The sequence below is a fragment of the Apus apus genome, chromosome 1, assembly GCF_020740795.1.
Source record: "Apus apus isolate bApuApu2 chromosome 1, bApuApu2.pri.cur, whole genome shotgun sequence".
NCBI lineage: Eukaryota > Metazoa > Chordata > Aves > Apodiformes > Apodidae > Apus > Apus apus.
Genome location: NC_067282.1, coordinates 85,971,288 through 85,994,964, shown reverse-complemented (window position 1 = coordinate 85,994,964; position 23,677 = coordinate 85,971,288). Strand labels below are relative to the sequence as shown.

The following is a 23,677-nucleotide window of genomic DNA, read 5'->3' as shown; positions in this document are numbered from 1 at the left end:
GAAATTGCATACAATATTATAATTTCTACAGTTCTGCTTCAAGGCATAAAACTAAGCAAATCCCAGAATAAAAATGTCAAAAAACCCCCATGAAAAGCATCTTGCAAATATTAATTATATATAATAAGTATATCCAACTTGATTAGTGCTACAGCAAAAGACAAATCCACTGGTTCAAGCTGAGCACATCAGATACTTGGTAAAATGTTGTGTATTGGTAAAATATAATCTATTGTACTCCGGGATGAGTCCTGGCAGTTTGTATTGACTGAGACATTTATCTAATAATTAATCATCTCCTGAATCAAATGCTCCCGCATGTATTCAGCAACATCTCTGGGTGCCTTCCATATGCACTACTGCTGTAAAAATGAAAATGGTAGACTGTGATACTCTTAACTTCAGGAAAATGCAAACAGCAGCAGGATTACATTTTCTTAAGTGTTTTATTTTCCAAGGAGAAAATAGTGAAATAGTGCAATAGTGAAAGACTTAAAGTGGAGGGTTCAAACTCCTATGTTAATATAGAACTTAAATTGTGGTTTAAGAATATGGCTGAAATCACAATCAAAATACAGCATCTAAGTTTCACATGGGAAATACTTTTAATCCCCCAAATACTTCTAATTCCCAAAATTAGGAGTCCGTACAAAGGAAAACAGTGATTTCAATAATCAGATTCTGTGATGCTGGTGCCATGAGCAGGAAGGACATGAACAGTTAATTGATATTCCCTTCCCTCTTTTGTATTTTCCACTGTTTGTATCCTATTATATACAGCTGAACTATCTGAGTTGACAGTTCCTAGTCCACAGATAGAGAGGGTCCATTCCTGCAGCTCACAAGCAGCGCTGTGCAGTTTTCCTTAGACAGGGAGCACTGCAGGGCATACACTATGCACTCCAACTTCTGCTAGATCAAGCAGGAGGTAATAATACTGCCCAGTCCAGGGCAGCTCTCTGCTGAGACACCAGGTTAGTTATTCACTGCATTTCACCAACACATCCCTGACACCTAGGTATCTCAATTAGCCCCTCTGCTGCACACTCCACCTTTTAATACTCCAGATAACCCTGCAGAGTGCAGAACATACACAGGTCAATTATAGTGCTTGAGGCCTGAAAAATGATGAGTATAGAAGAGGATAAGTCATCTTCTTAGCAGTGCTACCAACACCAAGGCTTGAGCAGGACCCTGAGGAGCACTGCTTACAGTGCTTTCTGCTGTGTGTCAAGTCTCACTTAAAGCAGCAGTTCCACTCTACAGACATTTGACAGATGATGACTGCCCTTTTCCTAACATGGATATGCATATTCTGGGGCTACCATTAACAACTCTTATATCCTTTCTTGGACTGTATTCTGGCATGAAAACACCACTGCCTACTGCTGAGCTACTGATGGGGAAAAACCCCAAAACAAACCCCCACAAAACCCACCAAAACCCAGTCAAACCCAAAACTAAAGCGAAAAAAACAAACCAAAAACTTCTTTGTCCTTCACTGAATAAAGTGTATACAGTGGCAGGTGTAACTTCTGAGGCTATGATTGGTAACACAGACCCCTGTTTACAAAGATGTAACAAAAATTCCACCATCTGGCATGGCAGAACACACATATATTAATTACAGTCAAGACATCATGGGACAATTAATAAAAGCATGGAAGAGACTTGTTATTTCTATTCCTTAAATTACCTGGAAAAAATACCACTCATATGAAAAAAAACAAAACAACAACACTAACAGTCAGATCCATGGAGTTTGGACCTAGATGAACTTTAAGGTCCCTTCCAACCCAAACCAGCCTGTGATCCTGTGATCTTAGCACTGAAACAAGAATATCAAATCCACAAAGAAGGAAAAATGTGTAAAAAATCTAAATGGAAAATGCATGTTTTCTAGGGGAGTCTTTAATTTTTTTTTCCTTCCCATAAACTGCGTCTCCTGAATACTCTAATAAATGGATTTTGATCATAGTTTACTACATTATCAACTACAAATTGGCATTACATACTACAGTTTCTCACTTCAATCCCTTCTACACAGACATTAGTACAGACAAATGGCTCAGGAGGTAATCCATTCACACTAGGAAACAAATTATCCCATAACAACATCCACAGAGCCAAGCTGTTACAATGTAAATACCTACTGTGTGATACAAGTACTTAAAAAAAAAAAAAAAAAGAAAAAAAAAAAAAGGATCTTGCTGAATCGAGACAGGTTTCCATCATGTTCCTTAAAAATAATTTCATTATAAAAAAAATTAAAATCTCACTCTAGAGCTCAAACATCTACATACTTATGTCACTTTATATGTAAAGGCCCCATTGAACTAAATGGGATTACAAGAATGCATTTGCTAATTATTTTGAATAGGACTATGAAGGATTAGGGCTACCAATAGCTTATTTCCTTAAATGTAACTGCTCAACCAGTCATAAAGCAAATTTTCCTTTACAAGATTAACAGTTAATATAAGACATGACCTTCAGAGCAAACTGTCATTTAAAAATAATTAAGTCTTTTTCTTTTGAAGAAACTGTGCTTACTGCTCATGTGTTTATCTTTTATTCTACAGTACTGACCATAAAGCTGGTGATTTTGCAACATAAGGTATCAGTTTTGATGTATAAACATCACAGTGACTAACAAAACAGAACATCTCAATATTCTTGGTTTTATGAGAGCTTCAACAAAAGAATTCCTATTTTCCTAACAGCTACAGATGTTACGGACACCAAATGTTTCTGGTGGAAAAAGGAGAGCAGGTTAAGGACAAGACCCTTCCTGTTACAGTAAATGTGTCAAAGTAGAGGCCTGTTACCAAATAAAATATTTTTAAGCCTATACTTCCCCAGAACTCCACAATGACTAATTCCCACTAAATTGAGAAAAGGAGAGAAAGACCATCAGTGCTTAGAAAAAAGCATCAGGATGACATCATTGTCTGCCTGCTAGCCAGGAAAGGAAAAGAAGGATTATCTGAATAGTGAACATCTGGATTGTGTATATAAAGGCAACGAAGGATTTTTATACATATTAGTTCACCAAGTTCCACTGAATTTTTATCTTACAAAGAAACAGTAGTGCTAGGACACGCTTTTATAATGAAAAAGCAACAGGAATTCCAGTGGTCTGTGTTAGAGTATTAAAAGATACACAGTTTATCATTTGCTGCTCTTTACCGTATTTAATTGGAAAATAAAAAAAAAAAAAAAAAGGCAGATACTTGAACTTATAACTTTCTTTTCAAGATGAATCAATTTAGTTTTGTAACACTGGAATTCTTTTTCCTGTTAGGGTTTAGATACAAAGATTGAAAGTTACATGAGTTACATGATTCAGATCACACTGAAGCTCATAACATATTCAATTCCCCATTCCAGCACTATAAATACTGCTTATAAAAAATTCTGACCTACGAAGTGCTTCAATTTCTTAAGAATATAACTCAAACCAAACTTGTTTTTGTTTTGTTCGGTTTTTTTTTACAACACAGCTAGAGTTCCTGCATGAGCAGCAACTCTACTAGTTGTGTATAGCTACTCTATTATAAAATTGCTGTACAAAAAAAATCAACTTTATTCTAGGTTAGAGTCCTAGGTAAAGAAACGCTCTTACCTTGAACTGTAAGAGTTGCTGATGCTTCAGCTTTTCCAACCATATTTTCTGCGACACAAGTATACGAGCCCATATCTCCTGCTGTAACTTTCCGGATTTTCAAGGTATGATCATCACGGATTTCATATCTTCAAACATACATAGTAAAAACAGTGAATAAGAATAATAGAACTTTGTACAGTTTATGTAAGGAGTAAAAATATGGTGTTTGCTCTCAATTATTTTTATTCCTGCATTTTCCTTAGAAATAAAAACATGTATAAATGCTTATACATCGATAATTTAAAAATAAAGTTTTACAAGCAAAATATATCTAAATATTTGAAAACATTGTGATTTCATTTGCGATATAAGTCAGTTTTACTGACATCAGTAGAATTTAACTGCTGTAACACAACTGTAAAGCTCTAATGCAGAATATTTTGTTAGAACTCTTTCAACAAGTACATGTAATAATAGTTGTCATTCCTACAATTTTCCCAACTGAATGAAAGAATTTTTGTATATGTTTGAAAAGAAAGTATTGTTATCAAGAAGATGAGAATTGCTTGAAAGTCAAAATAAATCACAATTCATTCAATAATTTAAAAATAAGTAAATGTAGCCTTTAACCTCTCCTTTTGTCCCCTTTTTTCTTTGCATAATGTGCTCAGTTTCTAAGAAGTAGATTTTTTCCTTAAAAATGAATTTTTTATTAAAGCTATAGACTAGATTAACAGGAACATCTGGGTGACTGGAGCCAACTCTTACACAGGGTTTCTTCTCTCAATCTCTTCACTTAATAGGTTTTTAACAGATGATTGGGAATTCAAAGTAAATAAATAAATAATCTAGCACAAAATGTGTCTCTTTTTAATAAAGTCTTTTGGACTGAATCACAGCAATGACAAGGAAAAAAAGTTTAGTGGAAACTAAGCAACAAAACCATGTATTATCAAGGGTCTAGGACAGTTCTCCACCAGCTCCCTGCATACCAGCAGATGATGTGGGGCTGTCCCGGTGCAGATGTCCTCATGGAGAGTTGACAGCAGACAGTTGTCCTGATAACCAAGGCAGCTTTCTACATTACCAGACTACATTTCATACCAATTGGAATTCCCAATATATACTTTTGATGTTGTCATCTAATAAACTATTTGTTATACATTCTCCACAACTTTTTAGTATTTACAAAAGACTCTTCAGGTGAAGAATTAATATGTAATAGATATTACTAACTGAAATTTGTTATTTCTAGTTGTATTTATCATGTGTTTTCACAACAGAATCTTAAGAACAAACCATTCTTAAGTTTCAATAAAAAATTTAACTTCATCTACAGCTCAATTGTATTTGTAAATGTCTAATTAGATCAGTCAGGCCTTTTCCATTTAAGAAAAATAAATGCTAGCTGTCAAATGCTGAATGGCTACATCAGACACCAATAAAAAATAACTCCATGTACCACACCTTGCTTTTGGTAATTCCCCATCATCTTTCCTCCATCTTACTGTAGGGACTGGGTCACCTCTTGCCTCACACTTAAACTCTGCACTATCATCCACAGTCACAGCCAAATTACTTGGTCTCTTCACAAAAGATGGTCTCTCTAAAATGAATGGAAAGGAAAAAATGGGTTAATCCAGTCATTCTGTGCCCAACCTGCAATTTTCCTTGAACTGTGGCTGTTAGGCCAAGGGGAGCTGGGTGATGAATCTTATGTAGGTGCCTCTGCCGCAGCTCCTATCGCTCCCAGCCCCAGGCAGAAGATCCATAGCCCTGCAGATGGCCAGCGCTGTGAATCTCAGCACAGGGGGCAGACACTCTCAATAGTGAATCAGGATCCAAGCACTGACTTTCTTCTTATGTATCACTGTCACAGCTTATATAGCTAAACAAAAACACAGCCTATACAGAAAATCTAAACGCACATCGATCCTTGGGGGCTGCTGCAAGGACTCAGACAAATGACCATGCATCTGCTGCACTGCTTCAAAAAGACAGAAGGCACAAACCAAACAGGATCTCACTGGAGGTTAGGACACAACGGTGCCTCTAAATTCCAAGGCTAAGTAAGTTCCAAAACAGTATCTGCATGAAGTTGCTTGTAGGTGTCAGCAGCAGGCAGTCATTGATGCAGTCATTTCCAACACTACATTAGAAAGACAATATTTTCTTTCACTAGCACACATAAAACAAAACCAGTGAACAAAACTCATCATATTCTCTGTAATTTTTGTTCACAAAAATTGCTGTTATCCCTGACTTACACTGTAGGACATGGATGACCCAAATCCTGGCTCACCAGATTAACTGTTGCACATTTTTTTCTCAGGCTTTCTGAAACAAAAGGGGATCTCAGTACAGGCTGTGCTATTCTGGCAATCCTACTACTACTTGGAAACTTCAGGAAAGGGACTGACACACATTTCTACCTGCAACAGGGTTCAAAGCTTTATGGTGCTGGGCTACTCATTGTTCTGCAGTTCCATGACAGGCTGGAGTGCAGTGAGGTCTGCACACGTATTAAGAAGAAAGTGTTTTTAACAATTTATTGGATTCTCCACGAAAGATAACCCATCTAGAAAGGCAGCACCACATGACAACAGGATGTTCTTAAAACTACAGGGAAGGTTTACCAGGAGAGTGCTTGGCAGGTTCCTTTGCCTAAGGCAGATGACCTTTTTACCTATAAACCTGCGAAAGCTCTGAGGGAGTTGAGAAGACAGTTGCGTGTTTTGACTTAAACGTATTAAAGACATACATATCACCTCCCTTGAACTGGAAGAGTCTGATGTCATTGGCAGAATGAGGAAGTGAGAATACCCAAAAATATGCCGCAAGTTTCTCACAGGAGTAAAAAAGCACCAGACAGAGGGATAAAGAGACAACCCCATATTCTTAGTGTCTCATATTTATGTCTGACAAGGCCAGTTCTGAATATTACTTTATTTTGCAGATAAAGATACAGAGAGGCAATATTACAAAACCTTAGCGAATGGTTCAAAAAGGACTGAAGTGGAAATGTGAAGAAAACCCTATAGCTCTTTTACTCTCAAGGATCTCCAGACCAACTGGACATTTGTGTTGCTGAAAACTTACCTTTGCTTGCAATGCTAGGCAAACGATGCTAGGTGAAATAGCAAGTTGATCTTTTAGCTGTCAGTTCTAACTTGGGTTCATATAAAAGAAGTGAGAATTAAGCCAGAGACATACAAAAATTAATCTAGCTGTGAAGTAAAAAAATACAAACATAGAGATTCTCCCGTGCCCCGGCTCCTTTTTTGTAAGTGCAGTAGAAGCACAGTAGAATACAAGTAAAGAACATTCCAGGTTATACTTCTGAGTAAGAATAGTATCAGGAGGAATGCTCAACTCAACTATGTAATAGAAAAATGAATGATCTGGTAAGGCCAGGACTGCTGCACAACAGCAAAACCCACAAGAAGCACATTGTTCTCTAGATCAGTTTCCTAAAGGAAGAGTAATATTCCAAGGGCTTTTGTCTGCTCGTTCATAACGCATTTATTCAAATGCATGAACTGATAAGGGGAATCAGCACTGATATAAGTATCTACCTTTGTCACATGATTATTTGTTAAACACAAGGAAAACATAGCAAGGAACACTTGGAAATTTTCTAGTATTACACTTTGTGGCAAACAATACTCCCTCTGATCTAAAGCAGAGGCCTAAAAGCAAAACTTCTAAACAACAAAAACCCATAAACAGAACATTTATGTTTAAAGATTTTCATATAGGAAGTCAGTATGTTTCTCATACTTTTTCATGCATATCTAAGGCCTGAGTTGAAAGAATAAGGTGTATTAAAGATTTCTAGACACAGACATTCAAAGCTTTATTGTCCTGTTTGAAAAGAAAAAACCTCACTAGTTTTCCCAGGCAGAAAATCAGCAATACATCTAAAGGAGAAATGAAAAGGCAAAGACAGACTCCCAAAGTGCTTCAAAAAAAAACCCAACAACTCAGCCCACAAAACCCCACAGTATAGTGGATCATTGGAAGACTTTCCAAGTGTCTAAAAAGTTACAGACTATCTTGCTGGGTATTCAGTTTCAGCAGTTTTTAAGATGGCATACAATCTCATTTTATTACAAAAAATCCTACTTTAATTGCAACTCTGGAAAGGACTTCAAGTTGCCTGTGACCTAACTCTAAAAATCAGTGAACACAGATAAAAGTGCCAGAGACTGATGCAACAGATCTCAAACCTAAATTAAAATAAAATAAAATAAAATAAAATAAAATAAAATAAAATAAAATAAAATAAAATAAATTTGCAAGAGTCAGGACTACTGCAGCAGCACTGTGATAGACACCAGTGTGTTTCAAATGATGGCTTGGATACTCTGAAAACTACTAAAGCTTCATCTACACAATTCTCCCATGCTGAAGGTCTTCTGAGATTGCACTTGGAGTTACAACTTCTCTTCTGCAATAGCATAAAAAAATGCAACTTTTAGCTAAGTTCAGTTATCTTAAATGAAAATGCTCAAAGGATCACTTGAATAAGTAGACCTATTGTATCTTTACAACACTCAGTACACACAACCAGAAATGACAGGGTAATTATTTAAAATAGAAATGTAGAACAATTCTGATTTTCTTCAACAAGAGTGAAAAATCAAGCTTCTGCTTCTTAGTGATGTTAAATTTTGTGTTATTTTACAATACTCATTCAGTGGACACTGGAATTATTTTCAGTTTGAGAGCTAAGTAAGAAACATCTTCTGATAGCAAAAACAGTCCGAGGGCAGTTGTAAAGCCATGAACTGCCAATCCTTTGCTAGAACATAAAAAAATTTCAACAGAAACCCTGAAAAGGAAATAGATGAGAATGATCCTTAATAAAAGGCTTACTAGGAAAAAAAAAAAGTTGGACATTTCATTAACATATTCTTAAGGGAGTTCTTACCTAAAACAGTGAGCTCTGCAACTTCACTTTCACGTTCTCCAACCATATTTGTTCCAACACAAACATATTTGCCAGCATCATTCTTTCTTGTGTATGTGATCATAAGCTTTCCTCCTCTGATCTAGGACAAACCAAGGATAATAAAAACCACTTTAATGTGAACTAACAATTTAATATCATTTATTAACTTGAAAAAGGCTTTTTTTACAGATACTGAAAATAAACCAAGCTATCAGATATTTTCCAAATCATACAGAAATGTGAAAAAAAAAAGTTAAATAAAAATGATTACAGCTAACCTACTTTCCCTCTCTTACGAAAAAAAGTTTGCCTCTCAATATTTTAGCATTTCTCAAATTTGGACACCTATTACTCTTTTCTTCGTTATACATAATGTGGCACTGGCTGCTCAACAGTCTATTTAATGCTCGTTGGCCAGAAGGACTACAATTCCTTCCTATAGGCTACTTCAGTTTGATACAATCAGGTGGAGAATAAAAATTAGCACTAGACATAAATCTCGTTTTTCCATCAAGTGCTGCAATTACTTTTTCTTGACAAGAAATATTTGTATGTTTTACTACCGATGGTCATGCTAGTTATTAATGAATTTTGTACTTGTTTTGGTTTTTGTTTCTAAAGGAAGTGAAATAAATTTTTAATTCTTCCGTTCTTCACCTTTAAATAAGTAATTTTAAAGGCTGATAAGCAGCTGGCAAGAAGCAATTAAATCCTTACTGGGAAATAAATAACATTCTGCTCTTAATTCTGAATTCAGTTTTTGAAAGCTAATGGTATTCCTATAACCTCAAAATTCGAAAACATACTTTCCCTTTGTGATTTCTAATCTTATTTTGTTTAAAAATACATGCTAAATGTGTATGAAAATATCTGATCTCCCTTTAAAAGTATTTAGTCTCCCATTTGATTAACAAAATAGCTGAACAAGTTTCAGAGTTTACTAAAATGCAGCAAAATTTGTGTATGCAACTGAATATGTACCATGTTTACGTTACTTTACAAAAATGTCACTTAATGACATTAATTACACCCGCTTATGAGTCCAATCACATATGAAAACCACAGCAGTTCAAGGCATGGGTGGAAGTAAACAATAAATAAAAGCCACATATGTAGCTACATGAAAGGGTCTAATGTGGTCAGTGACAAGCACAAGAGTGTTCTCAATATGAGGCATTTTGCTCAAGTTGCCTGCAGCTAGAAATCTATCCCTGAAAACTTGACATCTTGAGCAGCGTTGGGCTCTTATTATCATTGTAAGATGTATGCACAAAAAGATGACAGTCAGTTATTGAGATAAATGAACATGCACGTGTAACACATACAGTGTTGCATACAAATTTCATTCTGTTGCCTTTGGCACTCGTTTTTTGAGAACAGAAAAGGTACGTCCTTTATCATCCGCAAATCTAGTAATGCTGAAATTTCAAGGGGGATTTAAGGCACGAAGAACAAAAAAAAATAAAGGTGACCTGCAAATATACATTTTTCAAAAATCTGTGTGCATTTTTAGATTGCCAACTGCCTGAAATGGTAAGCATGAGAAGAGAATGTAGCATATAATTTAAAGTCTATCTATGTTTATACCTGTTTTACAACTACTTAAATCACATAAATCTTCTCCCCCCTTCCAATTAATATACGCAGAGGATTATTTTTTTTTAATAGAAAAAAATCCACACACATTTTTGGATATTTGTATATGCTGATATATATGCAGAAATGTATACTTTTGATGCATATCAATATTGAATGCACTGGATTTAACAAATAAAGGTATTTTTGTATCATGAGAATTCACCAACTCAGCTAATGATTTTAAAGCCATGTAAACTGAAAACAGTGATTTTCACACATCTTAAGAGCTTAAGTCCCACTGATGTTCTGTAGCACTTGTGCTCCTCTGTGACTTTGTCTCTTTCAGAAAATCCCATTCAAATCCACTACAATATGACACAATTGTGTATTTTGCACAAATTATAACCTTCAGCAACAACTATCCTAGGAATTCCTTCTAGGAATCACCACAAGACTCTCTTCAAAGCATAGATGGAGAGAAGCATTGAAGCAGAAATATTTGAACAACTAAATATATCACATATAGCTGCTCAAGTTATTTGAGATTTACGTAAGGAAGGAGAGGCAGAGGAAACATTCCCTAATGGATGTTAAGGCAGACTTTCAAAGATGTGACATGCCTATTGAAGGATGCTGTTCTTCTAAGATGGAATTCTGAATGCGTTTAGTTCATTTTTCCCAAGGGTTTTCCTTTGTTGATCTTGTTTGTTTGTTTGTTTTTCTTAAAACAGAACAAGGATATAGAACTTTAGCTACAACGATGGCTATACCACATTAAATTGTGATGAATTAGACAGTTACAATAAAATATACCACAAGTGCGTGTGGAATCACATATGTCTGTAACTAGAGCATTTGCAGATGGCTGGAAGAAAGCACACTTCCTCTCCTGGGTCACTACCCGAGTTTTCCATTAAATTTTAAGAATGATGTACCCAAGATCTCAGTAAGATGGATCAAGCCCTTCTTTTAACAAGATATTTAAAATCAAATATGTAACTATGAGAAATTTACACTATTTATGTGCAATGTTTGCCACTTTTTCCCTCAACAAGATATCCTAGACATACCTATGGGCTGTAGACCAGTGGCTTTAACTAACAAAGCACATAATGAAATACATGCATGTGAATTTTTGTAGGAACACATAAAGAAGCACTGCTACATTTCTTTGTCTGCATAAGTTTACATCCAGTAAGTCCAGCACTCTAAGTTCATATCTGGTATTTAAAAGCAGTAAAGAGCCAAATCACCTTCGGGGGACAGTATCTAAAATAATGCAAATTAAACTCATCATAGTTTGTGGATACTTAACAGTTAATCAAGGCATTTTGAGTGCTTCGACTCAGGTCTAATATTCGTGCCCCTGCCCCAGAATACACCAGTTGGACTTTATAGTAGCAAATAATACAATGGTTTGAAAAAACAACAGGCAGTGTAACATTTCTTCTAAACCTCCAGAAGAACTGTTACCACACTGAACACAAAGAGAAGTCCTTTCTTCCTAGTGAACAAGATACAGCAAACAGTTCTCTTCCACTGCTCTGGTAGATAATGCATACAATGGGAGAGAAATTACTTTGCTGACTGTCAAAGCCTTAAGTCAAATTCTGAAAAGATGGAAATTTATACAGAAATTATGCCAAGGCACTTTTTGACTTTTCACGCCTCTTCAGGATTTTGCTCTGTTCTGTGTCTACCACCGAATTTATCAGGGCTGTGCAAGGAGAGAATACAAGAATAGCACTGAATACCTATAAGAGAAAAAGGTTGTGATCAGCAGTTCACAGATGATCCTCAGTTGCTTGTAACATGTATGAATTGCTGTATGTACGTTAAGAGAATATATAATAGCATGGTGGCTTAAAAAGACTTATTGAAAGCTATTTTCTAGGACCTGCCTGCCTGCCCATATTTTGCTCTTCATGAGTAAATTGTTCATTCAAGCAAGTCCAAGTAACTTATTTCTTTAAAAAGTTGGATGTTCATACAGAAAACTGTAGGCACCCATAGAGTTAACTAGGTCCAGATTTGTAAATTGTGGCCACCCAGCAGCAAAAAATCATATACAAATAATGAATCAACTCAGTCAGCCAATAAATCAAATCCATAAAGACTTACCCAGGGGTTCTACAACATACCACCAAGTATTCAGTATAACTGTACACATACATACACTTATCTTAAGATCGTATTTTATGTACCTATGCATGTTGTGTGTGTATGTGTAAATTTCTATATGTATAAATCCATACTCCTCTGTCTGTGTTAAGAAACATTTTTATATATGTGGGTGATTCATTTACTTTTCACAGAAATGTGCAATGAAATATGAGGAAGAATGAAGCCATGAGATGAATTCTTGGGAACTCCAAATATAAAGGTGACTGGCGTTTTTTTAACTTTCTTTTAGCTCCTAGTTTCATTCTATTTAATAAATTAATTTTGCGCTGTTGTAAAATAATTCTAAAGCAAACTTAAATCCTTAAGAAAATGAAATTTAGTGCAGAGTGAAACACTGACCTTTGTTCGTTTAGCCAGGGTTTCTGTACGTAATATAAAAAAAATCATATATTTCACTTTTCGAGAGTACAGCTTACATAATATCACATTTTATTTAAATTAAATATGTCAGACAGGTGGTATTAACCTGTGAGACGTGGTCTTTTCTTTAGAAGTGTACCGTTTAATTCTAAATGAGAATAAAACACTTAAAGAACAAGGCGAGTACAGACAATTGTGATTAATACTGTCACCAATGGTAGATAAAAATAAAACAGCTTTTTTTCTTAGTCTGGGAACACAGAGTTTGCTAATTTCCGTTCATGTGGTCTAGCATCCCAAAATAGATTAGTATATCCATATTGTGACTTATCATTACAGCAGAGACTGTAAGACATGGAATGTCAGCAATAGCAGACAACTTTGTGGTTTTAATTAAATATAAATTAATACCTATTTTATTTTAAAATGTGTACCTTGTTCCAAGCCTTGTGAATCCCATATATTCTTCCTTATATATTATAGCATGCTTAAATATCAGACAACAGACCTAATTGTGTTTGGAATAGGTCTTCAACAATGATTAAAGTTTGTTCTTGTTCAGACAGAGGAGTCTGTCCCATTTTTGGTTTCATTCCCTGGGACCCCATGAGGGAACATACTGACTCCTCCAGATCAAACACGCAAAAAATTCTATTTGAAACAAGTTTAAAACATACTTTCAAGTGGTCTTCCTGTGCTGTAAATCTGTCATGTGCAAATCAGTTGTTGCCCCCTACCATACAGACCGATAAAACAGTCTTGTAATGACAACACGCCTGAAGATAGACTCTATATGGGATAGTACAAAATACATAGGAAGATAGCTTAACTTAAAATGAAAAAGCATTCAAGATAGATAAAATGACAGTAGATTCAAGCTGCAGCTTCTGGCACCCCTGCCAATCTGGCCAGGATACATCAGAGTCAGAATCGGATTCAAGTTTGCTCAGGAGACTGCCTTCCCCTCTTTTATGGCCTCATTATTAATGGCTGTATCTACAAGAAGTTGGGTATCTACAAAGGCTTATGGATTATCTGTGTCCTGAATTGTTTGGTGACTTCACAGGGAGCTGAGGGTTATTCAGCACTTGCCATTATCACAAGACACCAAATACTAGAATTACTATACGTGTTTGATACTTTATCCAGCTAACAAGATCGTGGAAAAAGCCAAGATATATGCAGATTGTCATCAATCAACTTCAGAAAAGAAACCTCAGCATATACAATTTTCAGAAGTTTAAAAATGTACCGATCTCAAACTTACTTTGTACAAACATTTGGCTGTTAATCACAAAGGAAGACTTAATTCAAAATAGGCTGTATTGGCCCATATTTATCAGAACTAACTTCCGGACAGATAGCTACGCTTATATGAAAATGTTTGAACCAGTAAAATACTTTCCTGAAACATTTTCACAGCTACAGTAAAAAGAAATTAAAAATTACTATGCAATACTTCCCTTTCTTATTACAAACCAAGATTAAAATCTTTCTACAACAAAAGCATGTGACAATTACCTACATGGCCTTAAACCTGTTGTACCAAATCTGAAAAAATTTGCTTCTCACAATGCTATTTACTGAGTACAAAATACTTAACAAATAGGCAACACACAAGAGCAATGTATGGTCAGTAAAAAATATATGGAACAAAGCAACCTTTCTGTCCAACTGAGTCCTACATGGGAACAACATATATGTACTGACAACTACAATATTTCTGTAAAACTATAAATTTAACCTCATTAGTGAATCTCCCCCCGATGCACTGGTGCATATACAGCTTTCACTGCAATCAGTGACTGAACTCAGAAATAAAAGTGAACTTCAACTGAACTCAGTGTCTGGTATGTCTTCATTTTTCTCCCCTTAAGCAAGTCAAATGATCTGAAGTATCTGTTACACAGGAATTTTCTTTCAAATATCATCATCACTGTGTTACTTACACACCTCCATGGATAAATTCCCAGACCAGCTGGGGTTAATTTGTCACCAAAAAAATCTCTCAGTTTTTAATTATATTACCTAAAGTATCACAGACTTAGTAGGGAAAAATAATCCTAACAAACCACAAATTGTAAAACACAAAAAAATCATCCTACCTGGTAACCATTAAACAAACAGCATAGCCCAAATCTGCAGAAGAATTTACCAGCCCGTTTCTCACTGCAAAAGACAGACGCAAAGCCACTCTGTGAGGCTGTGTTGAAAAGCCACCAAAAATGAAGACGAGCAGTTTTAGCCTGGTCCTCCAGGGACCAGCAGAGCCCACTTACACAACCGGACCAGATTCTGCAGTGACTCCCCACGCTGCAGCGTTTGCCTAAACCCTCCAGACAGCACCAGGGGGAATGTGGGGAGAGGAGTGCCGTCACCATGACATTTCAGAAGGGTATGGACTCTGCTGACGATTCCAAGGGGATTTCAGCTCCTAACTGTTATTGTAGGTATCGATCAATGTTGTCTTACTTTTCTAAGCCTGGACTTAATGTTGACAGGACAATGACATGGATTTAAGAGAACTCAGTATCATGGCATGTGTGTCATCAATAGGAAATCTCCTGTTTTCCCTAAGGAAAGAGGAGATGTGCAGATCATGAGTATCTGACAGCAGAGTCCTAACTTTCAGCTTTGAAGCTCAGAAGCACAGGTAGATACAACTTCACTAAGACTTGTAATCTGATAGAAAGATATTTCTCAGAGTGTAGATCTCTCACTGCCGTTGTGTCAAAATGTGGGATTTTTCAAGGCCCTGATATAGGGTCTTCTAAAGGGAACTGACAGGACTGAAGTTACCAAGAGCTTTGACATAGATGCTCATAGTTCTTCTACGCTGAGCTCCCACAAGAACTGGAAAGGCCTTTAACGTGAACAATAAAGGTTCTTCTAAACTTAAAAGTCCAATTGTGAAACCACAACAAAACCATCACACAGAGAGAACAGAAATGAAAAAGAATTACTAAAAAAAAATGTCTCTTGGCATGGGTCTGTACAGTGGGTGATTATTTTCAACTTCGGCTTCAGAGATCTTCTGAGATGCAGCAAACCTGGCTCAGACTCCCACTTGCCCCAAGGAGAGGGCACATCCCCTTGGAGACTGGATGTCTGCTGCTGGCTCCTCACTGAAGGCGATGTAAATTACAGGCTCCTGAATTCTCCCTGTGACCATTGCACTTCCTGCACTCAATTGCCTGTGAAAGCTTTCCTCCCTGGAAGCTGGCTCAGCAGCTTCCCAAGGGAAAAAGGAATTTCTGTCTTCCTCTGGGGGTAAACCCGAGCCCGTGATGGCATAGAATACAAACTGACAACCACACTAGGAAAAAAAAATTCTCACAGGTGGCAAAAATGCAGTGGATTGTTCATACATTTCCACACTGGCATTTTAATGATTTTAAATTTTGAGGCAGATTGACTTGTCATTCAAAATATTTTCTTTCAGAACTTTACAATCAATGTTACTTCTGAGTAAGTGTTGTCTCTGCCAACTAAACACTACAAATACACAAGTATTTTGCAAAACATAACCTTGAAAAAAATATTAAATGTTTGCTAACATAACTAAAAAACTAACACTTCTCTGACTTTTGACAAAGAATACAACACATGGAAATGAGACCACACTTAAAAAAAACCCAACATATAAACTCAGATTAAGTTTCTATTGCATTTATCTCTGACTGAGCCTAAGCTTAGTAGAGCTTCCAACATTTATAATAAGACTATGCAGGACATACAAAGTTGTGAAAACATTAAACCTTTCACATTATTTGTTTAACTGTCAAAAAATGAAACATACACACGACATTGTTCATTTTTCATGAACATTTAAGCACAAAAGTAATGTATTAATCTGCCACATTTCACTCTTCCATCAGTGATCACTGGCAGCTCTTGTAACTGCAGCACATGGAAATCATAAATCACAAATTCTTTGTATTTTTTGTGGTCTGCCTACAAGCTTTTTGCTACAGGACTGAGATAAAAAACCTGAAGTCACAGGCAATCACAAACAAATCATAATGTTACTGTAGTTTTTATTGAAGAAACACTGAAAAGCCACTGGGCTAGACATTACAGCTACAGATAAGGTCCCTACTTGGAAGATGCTAACATTTAAACTTACAAAGAATAAGAAGAGAATGTATGCACAGAGTAGTAAAGATCAAATCCATCGATGTCCCTAGCCCACACAGCAGCCTAGCGTCATTATTTTCATTTTTGTGCTCAACTTTAGATAGTCCAGACAGACTCAACAGGCAGTGAGTGACCTGCAAATTTTAGTCTGTTCACAAATGCTCAGCCCTCTGCTGCCACAGAAGACTGTACAGTATAAGCTGATATGGACAGTGAAGCCAGGAGCTACCTGGAGTCTCTGTTAAAAGAAGGCAGTACAGGTTGCAACCAAGCAGAACTAAGCATACACTACATACTGGGATCATTGCTCACACACTTCCCATCACCATCCTCTAACTACGATACCCTCTGAGAGTTGTTTGTGGGCTACTGCTAGGCTCGCCACTGAGAAATACAGCTCTGGTGTCAGCAAGAACAAGCTGCCTACCAGTTCTGCTCTTCCCACTCATGCCTTGCCTTTGGTGCAGCCAACTGCTTATTGCTCAGTGTGTAAATGGAAGTGGTTACAGTTTGAATAGCCAAGGAGAATGAAGAGTGAAGCCTGAAGAATGGTGCCTCTCCCCGTGCCTCCCCGGCTCACGGCTGGGGGCTGCCCGAGCTATTCAGGGGGGCTCTTGGAGCCCTGCTGAGATAATTGCTTCCTTTGCGGCAGTTTCTTGCTATTCCTCTCAGATGTCAGAGTGGGTTTAAACTCCTGGCACAATTTTTGTTGCTGTTAAAAAGATACTATAATCTGCACCAATGGAAAAGGTGGAGAGAAAAAACAGTGGCTGGAAGTGGGGAGAAACTGTTCTGGACACTGAAATATCAGCTGCTTGACTTTTTACATTTGTATTTACAAAGCAAAGTAAAGGACAACCTAGCTGGCCAAGTTCTGTATGGAATTCAGTGTCAACTGTTTGTGGCAGTTTGCTGTTGGTGAAATGAGATTGGAATTACTCAGCATTATAATTTTCCCAGTTTTTCTTATGGCTGCATGCATGCATTTTTAAAAAAATTAGTACTATCCCAATATGAAAAATAAGCTTTGACACCTTCTGTGTGAGCAATTAAAAAACAGGTAAAATAGGAAGTGATACTTACAGATAACTGAAAGGGTTACATGATCAAATTTCAGATTCTTTGGTATGAATTAACTTTTTTATGACAGCGACAGGAAGTTAAAAACTGCAATTGCATTCCCATAGTAAATTTTCCTCCCTAAAACCACTGAAGCAGCCACACTATGCTTCCAAAACAGAAACAAACTCAATTGTTCGGTCTGAAGTAAACACTTCACTTTTAAAGACAGTACTGTTTCTTTGCCAGCAACTTAGCATGACTAACAGAAAAGAAGATACCCTTTTGCATTTAAAAGACTCATCTAACTTTCTGGCCAAATTTTTCAAAAGCAGTTGGCAAAAGTTAGGAGTTCTTGGCTGCTGGGTAAGGTAAGGGGTAGACAACACACCTGACGATCAGATGGACATATTGACATGTCCAGGTAGTTGAGTTTGCAATTCCACTTTCAAAATCTGGTCCTGAATGCAGATTACCAAAAGGTGCTGCCTGTGGCCCATGGCAAACAATACACAAAGTGCCCTCCTGACTGATTAGGGACCATTTATAAATGGGATGAGTAAGAGTTGCCCCACCACAGCCTGAACTCACAACTCCTGAGACACTCTATGACTCCCATCAGCACCTCAAATACATAAAAATATTTCTAGGAAAAAATATTCATGACTAGTGTTTCTCGGTGTGATTCCTGACATTGCAAATGTTTCCTTTGCTGATTTTCTTCTTATGCTTATGCACCTCAAGGAAAGGTAAGAAAATGAAGCAAAAACACTCACTAAAGATTTCTGGGGAAAGCTGACATATGTGAACAGGTATGGAAGATAGTATTTAAAGTAGTGACTTGATAGTATCTATGAAAACAAAAGACTTTTATCAATAAGCTTCCTTAGTCTTCTTCCTAGTTTTCCAACATAACCAACCAGTAACAGGATCAACTACTACTGCAATACATAAAAAAAATTAAGTACCCTGATGCCTGCACAAAATTTTAATCTTACAGAAAATTAACAGTGAAGTTCACCACCATGTTTGTTCCAACATGGATCCACTGTTTTCAGTTATTTATGTCTAGAAAAGGTAAAGAAATGATACTTACTACCCCTGCAAATTCACTTTTAATGGAAGACTAATAAGTTGGTTTTCAAACTCTGAATAAACATATGGAAATTAATGTGAAAAGTTCTAAAACCCCTCAAGTATTATAAGCATAAAAACAAAATAGTGAGTTGAACTGAGATTTCATCAACTATGCACTCATCTTTGTATTATACTATGAGGCATTATATTTAATGTACTTCATATGGACTTTTTCTAAGACAGTGATATTGCTGATTTTTTTAAGGAAAAAAGAAAGCCAGATTGTACTGAAAATTGAAGTAAGTCGTGACCACAAAAGTAGTAACTTCAGAGAATGTTTGATATAGAGGGGGAAGAAAAAAAAAAAAAAAAAAGTGTTCTGATGATTCTCTTCACCTTTTAAATAGTTCTATGTGACACATTTGCAAAATCATAACAAGTTTTGTCCCATGGGCAGGTACACTTTCAGTAGACTGCAATGAAATGCTACATGTTTTCACCAGACCTGTGGTTTGGCAAGAAATGTTTGGTAGAATATCATATGAATATTTGAAAGTATAAATGCTGTACAATAGACATTATTACTGATACTTTCAAACATTCATGTAAAGAACAATCTGATATACAGGCCATTTAACACATAGAATATTAAAATATCATATTTGCTGTATTTAGAGTTGCCTTTAACAACATGTTAGACTTTCATCTAGGCTCATACTGCTCACATAGCAGGCTCACTTCGTAGCAGGCTTGCCTGTAAATATACCTCAAAAGTATGAGCTTATGATCCTAATGGTAACTTCTCAACAAACACTAAGGAGAAATTCACCTTGAAGCGGGGGACTGGGCCTCTGCTGAACCTGACATACTTGTAGCCCAAAGCAGCAACTTTGTTCCTGACACAAGAAGATGCAAACCAAATCAGGAAGAGGGATTGAAGGAAATGCATGCTTCCTTGAGGAGTGGAAGACCAGAAAGCACATTATGTGGGGATTTGGAAGAAGGTATACACATGGGATTCCATCAGAAATACATTTTACATGCTAAATTAGTCAGGTAGACATGTAGATATCACAGAGGATTGAAGTATTGTTTCATTTTCCATAGGATGATGTGGTTAAATAAACAATACTTTTCAGAAAGCTCTTTTGTGGCATTTTCTAATTCTGTTCAAATGCTTCCAAAGGAAAAATACATTGGATCACACCTAACTGGAATTAGGATAGCTGTTACACTGGCTATTACAAGTTTCCAGACAAGTCTAAGAGAAGGAAAATTATATAAATATTTGGAAAATCCATGTCAACAAGCTTCTCTTACAAAAGATTTCCCTTGGCTAGATATCAGTCCCACAGACAAGAACAGTAATTGCAAAAAAAAAAAAAAAGTTCTGGATTAGCAAACCAAAACCCATTTTAATAAGCTAATTATCTAACATGTTACCTTGGTTAGACAATTAAAAAATAACAAAGTGTCCTTAACCTGCCAGTACCTAGAATTTATCCAACAGAGCCAGTACTTAACAATGTCGTATTTTCTGTCACACCACACTTCTTTCTCTGTGTAGCTATGTAGTACTGTAAGCAACAAATCAGGTATGAATCTGCCCATTTTCAAAGAAAATGCTTAATCATCGTTTTATTTCTGCTTATAGCCATATAGTTGTTATTTTAGCAATTTGGAAAATCAGAGATACATGTTTAAGTTTTTTAATTTCTCATCTAATTTTACACAAAGTTAGGAAAAATACAGAATTCCTTCTAAAAAATCATCAAAATTTACTCCTATGAAAAAACACTGAGAGACTAAGGCTTCTGTTTATGTTGTACGAAACAGTGTAGGTTGATAAAGGCTGCAAATGAACAGGTATTCTGAACATCACAAGCTGTAATGATGTGTTAACCTTGGTGACAGTCAGAACAGAAGGGTCAAAGGTTCAGCTGGCATCCCTGGGGGCAATCCTTCAAGGTGAATTTGAGACTCGGTGACAAGGCAGCCCAGTAAAACTGACACTGCAGTCTAAGAAACATACATGTTACAAAGATGAAGAACTGTCTTTTTCTTGAAATTTATAGTTATAGCAGTAGAAGAAATGGCCTTTGTTAAGAGTGTTAACATAGGGAGTTCACCACCAGTTTGAAAAGCAAACATTTTGCAAGGTTATCCTCTATTTTTTGAATAAAAAATAATTAGAAAAGCAGCCTCACAGGTTTATTTACTCTGGTTGCTTCAGTTGCTCTTAATCTTGAGAATTTTAAAAGCTATTTCCCCATGTCTTACTTAAAATGTCCAAATTGCTAAACTTTAGGTATCTCCTTCTACTTAAAAACCCATTACAATGATCTACAATTGTTAGCTTCAAGAATAACAGATACAATAGATGACCTCTTATATCACCAAAGTCTATGATTTCAGATGACAAATGTAGAGTAACAGCTTTCACCTCCAGCTGGATAATTCTTAATATTTAAGAACAAGAAACACAAAAGAGAGCTGCAAGACATGTAACATGAAAACTTTCTCAGCAAAAAGTCTCAGCAGGACAAAAATGAACAATGAATATGTAGCATGTCCATAAATTCCAGCTGGCAAAAGGAAAGTTAACATAATGTCAAACAAGCCAGTAACAATAAAAAGTGAAGCAGTAACAAAAACAGCAACAAAAGATGAAGAATGTCAACTCATTTAGCATTGTAAAAAGGGCCTTCTCTCTTGCTATAAACTATACAATATAGTTTCTTGGAAAGAGTGGAATGTTAGACTCAGTGAGTAATACTTACACTGATTTCAGTAATGTCAGTGTTCAGGATGTGTGCAAAGTGTATTTTCACAAAATATACAAACCATGGTCATTGTGAATGCAAATTTCTCAGGAGTTAACGATCATGTGAAGTACCTACTACAAAGACATTCCTAGTTTATTAATAAACTTCAGAGATCCTTGAATACAAGGGGCAATAATTTAATTACTACCATGACACTTCAGCATATAACTTGAATGGTAAAGAGATGTTTCCTTTAAAGTAAAATGAAATTTTAAAATATTTGTAGCTGGGCTAGACCCTGAAAGTGTTATAAAATCACAGACACCTAAAGCAGAGCATGGCCTGAGTATGTAAGAGAGAATACTACTCCACTGTTTTGTCTACAAAAAAAGAGCCTATTCATGATTTGGGATGTAATAACACTTTGCACTTTGACAAAGTGACACAACACAGCTTTGTTGAAACAGTGTCAGGCTGGTTTACATGTATGAATGAATTCAGTCCCACAATTTATGAAACGCTGAATAAGAAGTACTGAACAACTTCAAGGCTTATTAAAAATCACACAGGAAGATTGCAGCAGCCTAGCAATCTGCTTTGCTTAGCTTGCAGACTTTCTACCTCAAGGCAATCTTTCCTTTACCGTACAATAATTTTCTCTGTAAATGTTTTGCAGCTCACTTTAAAAAATCGTGTTGCAATGACTGTATAGTCTTATGGTAAAAGCAACTCTTCTTAAATTCTATTCAGCGTAGAGGTCTGCCAGAGAGCAGAACCACTCATTCCTGGAATACCTACCATGAACCATAAAATAGCTTCCATCAGATACCCGCAGCTTCTGTAGTAGCAATTACCCCATATAAGCAATTTTTTTCCTACTTGATTTGCATCAGGTCTTACTCAAGAGAAATGTTCAAACTGAAAACCAGAGTTCAAAGTAGTCCTGACAGGCAAATGATATCAAATGAATGGGAAGAGCAAACCTGCAGAGTCTGAAATGTGGGTCATGGTGGAGGGAAGCCCAAGCCATCCTCTCAACATCATTCTTTCCCAAACACTTGGCATTCTGAATGGCATGGCCACTTGGAAAAGCGATGATGCAAAATACAGAAACTTACAGTTAAGATACCTTGAGCCATCATTATTTTGTTTAAGGGACCAAACTTCACATTATGGGGGGAAGGCAAAATTACTTAAGCATACATCTCCATGGCTAGTTTCAAAATGTAAAATATGTTCTGTGTAGCACTACAAATAAACACCAAGAAACCATTTCACTTTCTCAAGTTTTACTTTTTAAAATAGCATTATTTTCCTTGGAAGGTTTGTGGGTTCTATTCTCTCTTAAACATGCAGGGGGAAGAACTTACTTTTCCCCTCATATCTCTATGTAATTTATTCTTCCCCATGCAGCCAGAGCCAGGACTAGCAGAGGCAAGCAGACAACCGACAACAGCAGCAAAGAGAAAGGCAAAAGTAAAGCTGCTGAGTTACAAGAAAATTAGTATAATTAGATCCAAGTATAACTAACCACCCACACTTCCATGTTAAATAAAAGACCAATATTTATATGACCATGTGCCAAATAGATTCTTGTTAGATAGTGATTTTTCAGGAGGAATAAAAGATCAATTAATTGCTTGACGCAGCATGTGTATTAGCAAGAAGCGTCCCACAGATAGGTAAGGAAAAAAGTAGCTTGTTTTCCTTTTAAGGAGGGCAATCATAAGAAGGCATACTTGGTCCTACATAATATATTACACAGGAGTCTGGAATAACACCCTGCAATGTGTATGTTAGACCCACACTACTGCACATGGTGAATATCTGAACTTGGCAGTAAGTCATTGTGAGTATATTATTACCTGGAGAGAGAGAAGTACTCTGTTTGGTTGAGGAAACCCAAGAACTGAAAAATTATTATTTTTGAAGTGCTGTGATTTGGACTAGACTTTT

General features: G+C 36.4%; 1 protein-coding gene across 5 annotated transcripts in view; it reads right to left on the bottom strand.

The window, feature by feature from the left end:
* The window catches only part of ROBO1 (roundabout guidance receptor 1), a 727,411-nt gene that overhangs the window by 80,045 nt on the left and 623,689 nt on the right, over window positions 1–23,677 (bottom strand). For all 5 annotated transcript variants that reach the window (XM_051640235.1, XM_051640252.1, XM_051640268.1 and 2 more), the window contains 3 exons: window positions 8,541–8,661; window positions 5,075–5,213; window positions 3,626–3,753 (listed from right to left, as the gene is read on the bottom strand). In XM_051640235.1, the coding sequence (XP_051496195.1) occupies window positions 3,626–3,753; window positions 5,075–5,213; window positions 8,541–8,661 (388 nt within the window). The remainder of the gene's footprint in view (window positions 1–3,625; window positions 3,754–5,074; window positions 5,214–8,540; window positions 8,662–23,677) is intronic.